Raw genomic sequence first — 5,389 nt, forward strand, 5'->3', positions numbered from 1 at the left:
GAGAGTCTGACACGTGACTCGCCTGAGTGAGAGTGTGACACGTGACTCGCCTGAGAGAGTCTGACACGTGACTCGCCTGAGTGAGAGTGTGACACGTGACTCGCCTGAGAGAGTCTGACACGTGACTCGCCTGAGAGAGAGTCTGACACGTGACTCGCCTGAGAGAGAGTCTGACACGTGACTCGCCTGAGAGAGAGTCTGACACGTGACTCGCCTGAGAGAGAGTCTGACACGTGACTCGCCTGAGTGAGAGTCTGACACGTGACTCGCCTGAGTGAGAGTATGACACGTGACTCGCCTGAGTGAGAGTCTGACACGTGACTCACCTGAGTGAGAGTGTGACACGTGACTCGCCTGAGTGAGAGTCTGACACGTGACTCGCCTGAGAGAGAGTCTGACACGTGACTCGCCTGAGAGAGAGCCTGACACGTGACTCACCTGAGAGTCTGACACGTGACTCACCTGAGAGAGAGTCTGACACGTGACTCGCCTGAGAGAGAGCCTGACACGTGACTCACCTGAGAGTCTGAGAGTCTAATTCTGACTCCTGTCCCCCTTTGCGATAGAATCATGAGAGGAATGAAGTGAGACGGGATTTCTAATGGAAACTAAATTCTATTTTTGATTTCATCAAGATCCTCTGGGCGTAGCTACCAATGATGATCGCAGTATCAGTGGAGCTCCTGTAAACATTTAATCACAATTGCTTTTTACTGGGATTGGAAACACAAGGTCAGTTTGGTTTTAAACCATTTAATTCTATTAATTCTTCATCGTAACGCACAGATGCAGTTAGAACTGACTACAGCTCTTACAGCAAGTCTCCCATACTTATTCAGTTTATTGTTCGTAAGAAATTAATATGTGATATTTAAAAAGCTTTCTGAATATTTATGTTAGTTTTCTTAACCCTCATGTTGTGTTTAGGGGTGTGCGATATTGACAAAAAATTATATCTCGATATTTTCTGGGATTTTATCGATGACGATAATTAGACGATATTTTGCTGAGTGTGTTATTGTGCTGGTTTCTTAAGGACTGCCGAATACAGCTGACTCCTAATGTTTTTAATATTCTTCATATTCTGTGTGCTGGTCAGTTCATACGGATAGAAATTAATCTTTTCCAATAAGTTTAAATGGATTTTTGCATTTTATGGGCATGTTTACCTTTATAAAGCCATTTTTTCTAAAAGTGTCCATTATCTTTTGAGTCAAATTCTTACATTTAATCAGGGAATTAGAATAATAAGACATTTGGGCTGTTACCGAGCAAATGAAATCAACACAGAAGCTGCATCTGAAGCTGCATTTAGATGTGTTTACACACATGTATTTTGTTTAATGCAAGACATGAATGCATTTAACCTGCAGTTACAAATGCATAAATAATGTTTTGATATATTAAACATAAAACCAAAAAAAATATCAAAAAAGAAAAGAAAGAAAAAGCCGAAATGAAAACCGCACGTCACTGTTAATAAGTGAGTCACTGCGATTGAACCGAATCATTTAAACGGTTGATTCATTCAGGAACGAAACACCGTCATGTTGCTCAAGAGACACAAAACAGCTCTGTGGCTGTATTCGGGATGATTTTTGTTTTGTTTTTGGTGAAATAGAGCAAAAACAGGCAATATGGTGTCTAAAATGTAAGTCTCTTAATTAACTTATTGTTTATTGAATTCAATGTCACATTTGTAATCATGATAATTTTTGGAGAAAAACGGCACTCTTCGTGTGAAATTGAATAACTATATGAAGTGGTATAAATATATAAATTGTCTGCCGTCATGTCTTGAATTTGTGATCATTCTAAATGCATTTTAATAGACTGAATCATGCAGTGAAAGAAAACACACTAAATGCGCACACGCACTAGTCTAGACTTCACGTAATGTATGCGTGCGCTCTGTAGGGATGTTTTGAATGGTTTTTGCAAAATACTCGATAATGTCAAATCGCACCTCGTTAAAACAACAATTACGATATTATCGCAGACGATATATATATTGCACACCCCTAGTTGTGTTCACGTCATTTTGACCCAGAGAGGAGTTTCTTTTTGCTGAAGTTGCTAGTTAATGTTTATCACATTAGACTAAAACATGCTGACTTTGCTCACGGAGGGTAATAACAACTTGCCAACATGTGAATCAGGTTTGGATGTTGTCCTAGCGTGTTACACGTGTGCTGTTCCCAGTCAAACATGACCAGCCTACAAACAACCACTTATAAATCTCTCACTATGCTGTATTGTCATGAAACACTGGGTTCAGTCTTTTTTGTCAACTCGTTTTCTTTCAATTAGCACAGGTGTTGTATTTCTTTCTATCGTAGGCCTCACTGATCTGATCTTATGCTCCTCTGTTTTTGTTTTTAGGTGAATAAGCTTAAATGAACTTTTGTTAGGTGCTTAAACTCCGATAAATGAGGCCTATGATCAAACCGCTCTAGAAAGAAACACACAACCTGTGCTAATCGAAAGAAAACGAGTTGACAAAAAGATCCAAAACGTAAAAAAAGCCAGAATTTCAGAATAATATAGCATAAAGATGTTTACTTCGTTTCACTGCCGGAACGTGAACCAACTCCAGCGTAAGGCTAAACGCAGCCGAATGTTTTTAATATGACTCGGTTTGTATTTAACATGATAACAATTTAATAGAAACATCGTAAGTTACTAATTATATTACGATCGTGTGTGATTGGTTGTAACGCACAACACTGTACAAACGCGTGAAAAATATATAATGGAACAAATAAGCCCTAATATTAATTAGACAGTATTACTAGCCTAGTAATATTAATAATAATCGTCTTGCTATCGTCAAAGGCAGCAACCACAGGCGATATCTCTGACTATCGTCAATACTATCGTGGATAGTAGACAACAGTTTCATCATAACAATAACTATAGTAACTCTTTTGGTAGAAACGGTAGAGTTACACTTTTGTTCAGCTCAAGCACAAGATATATGTGAACCGAGCACAAAAGCAGTGTTAAGTCGCTGGGGTATATTTGTAGCAATAGCCAACAATACATTGTATGGGTCACAATTATTGATTTTTTCTTTTATGCCAAAAATCATTAGGATATTAAGTAAAGATCATGTTCCATGAAGATATTTTGTAAATTTCCTTCCGTAAATATATCAAAACTTAATTTTTGATTAGTAATATGCATTAGGGATGTAACTATCAAAATCGCACGATACGATAATATCGCGATATGAAGTCAATGATACGATATTTATTGCGATGTTTTAAAAAAAAAGACAAATGAAGAATTGGAAAAATGTTTGTACATTTTAAAGTTAAATTATTCTATCTAATGAAAAAATCAAACCACACATCAATGGAAAGCTTATTTATTTATGATGCATAAACCTCAGTTTCATAAAATTCATAAAGTTCTCCTGCTCTTGGCTACAGGTGCCACTGCCGAGAGGACGAAGAATGCAGACTATTAAGTGTGTTGTGGTGGGCGACGGGGCGGTGGGCAAGACCTGCCTCCTCATCTCCTACACCACCAACGCCTTTCCCGAGGAGTACATCCCCACCGTGTTCGACAACTACAGCGCTCAGATGAGCGTGGACGGCCGTTCGGTCAGCCTCAACCTGTGGGACACGGCGGGGCAGGAGGAGTACGACCGCCTGCGCACGCTCTCCTACCCGCAGACCAACGTCTTCATCATCTGCTTCTCCATCGGCAGCCCCTCGTCCTTCGCCAACGTGCGGCACAAGTGGCACCCCGAGGTGTCCCACCACTGCCCCAGCGTTCCCATCCTTCTGGTGGGCACCAAGCGGGACCTGCGCTCGGACGCGGAGACGCTGAAGAAGCTGAAGGAGCAGGGACTGGCGCCCACCTCTCTCCAGCAGGGCGGTTCTACTTCAGTATATCTTTAGTTGGACTTCAGCACAGTTAAAGTACATTAAGCACAAAATTAGTTATTCCGATCTAGCAGACAGGGGGAGTGGCTTTACTGCGTTAGAGATGTTTGCTCGCAGCTGATTGGTGCAGTTTGAGATTTCTTACCCAGAACAACTAAACCCAGCAACTAATCTGAAATATACCCGACTAGCCAGCTAAACCGGCTTCATGGTACATGTTACCAAAGGGTCTGGGGTGTGCCTTCTGTGATGTCATTTCCTGTTTTCTTTCCAATGTACAGTAACAGCTTTGTGCAACAGGCATAAATAGCAAATGTGTATTATTTTTCAAGAAATAATGCATTGCTAAATTTTTTTTTAAATTATTATTTCACCTTTTGTGTGATCACAGAATGCTAATACTACATTAACAAATGTTCAAGCCTTCTAATATATATATATATATATATATATTAGGGGTGCAACAGTTCAACTTACAGTTCGGTTTGCATCACAGTTTTAGAGTCATGGTTCTACCATACCGTGCTATGTTTAGGGAAAACCCTATACTGTCAAATAAACACCATCATTCTTAATGCTACAATAGACCTCCACAAGTTCAAGTTTGTTGAAAGGACATAATGTGACAGATATACTGCAGGAGTGAGAGGTGATGCTCCTCTGATGAAGGACCCCAGCGAGTGGACACATCATGCTGGGCCCCAAACACAGTTTTATTCAGAAGATGTTCATCATGTACAAGGCCACTGATAAGCCACTCGTCTACTTCTTTGCCTTCATGTTTCAAAGCAGCTGGAGAGACTACAACTCTTCCTTCCCACGTAATGCGGCTGACAGACAGACAGCTGCCCTGACAAATCTGACTCGATAATAAACACTGATGCAGACCTGCTCGAGTCAACAAAGCTGTCCACACTGCAGTCGGCAGCACAGAAAACTATCAGTGTTACTCATAACTAATGTCCCAACAATCCACTTACAATGAGTTGTCTACATGGCAAGTGTGTAAAAACAAACTGGAATGTTTACAGTGTATTCAGAAGGGGTTCTTGCATCGTGTTGCTTGCTGTGTGAGCTGTGCCTTTATCTTGGCTGCAAACTCAATTTGATCCTCTGCAGGGCAGCTTTGTGGGCATCTGTGAGATTCGACTCGAGAGAGACACAGTGCAGCCCTGCCTTCAGCTTAGCTTATCCATCAAATACAGAGTAGAGGAGAGAGAGAGTCCCATATTCCCTGTGTTATAGGGACCAAATGTCCCCATAAGGAAATTTTTTGGTCCCCATGAGGAAACAAGCTTTACACAGAATTACATTTTTTGAAAATCTTTGAAAATACAGTATAGAAATCATTACACCTATGGAATGAACCCATAAAATATGGAAACCTGTGTGTGTGTGTGTGTGTGTGTATGTGTGAGAGAGATAGTGTGTGTGTGTGTGTATGTGTGAGAGAGAGAGAAATAGTGTGTGTGTGTGTGTGTGTGTGTGAGAGAGAG

General features: G+C 40.7%; 2 protein-coding genes across 2 annotated transcripts in view; both read left to right on the forward strand.

Annotated features, from left to right (window-relative positions):
• Window positions 1–75: 75 nt before the first annotated feature.
• On the forward strand, window positions 76–3,908 carry LOC107572095 (rho-related GTP-binding protein RhoG-like). The gene is made up of 2 exons (XM_016258510.1): window positions 76–732; window positions 3,435–3,908. Exon 2 carries the CDS (start codon window positions 3,459–3,461, stop codon window positions 3,906–3,908), a length of 450 nt encoding a protein of 149 aa, XP_016113996.1. The 5' UTR covers window positions 76–732; window positions 3,435–3,458.
• Window positions 3,909–4,584: 676 nt separating this feature from the next.
• LOC107572096 (BTB/POZ domain-containing protein KCTD8-like) overlaps window positions 4,585–5,389 on the forward strand; it is an 18,390-nt gene continuing 17,585 nt past the window's right edge. Inside the window, exon 1 of the mRNA XM_016258512.1 lies at window positions 4,585–4,714. Within this exon, the coding sequence (XP_016113998.1) occupies window positions 4,585–4,714 (130 nt within the window). The remainder of the gene's footprint in view (window positions 4,715–5,389) is intronic.

This window comes from Sinocyclocheilus grahami, unplaced genomic scaffold, assembly GCF_001515645.1.
Source record: "Sinocyclocheilus grahami isolate Dianchi unplaced genomic scaffold, SAMN03320097.WGS_v1.1 scaffold1697.1, whole genome shotgun sequence".
Lineage (NCBI taxonomy): Eukaryota > Metazoa > Chordata > Actinopteri > Cypriniformes > Cyprinidae > Sinocyclocheilus > Sinocyclocheilus grahami.

What these genes read in the sequence shown, in the direction of transcription:
- LOC107572095 (XM_016258510.1), top strand. Translation starts at nt 3,459, where the DNA reads ATGCAGACTATTAAGTGTGTTGTGGTGGGCGACGGGGCGGTGGGCAAG.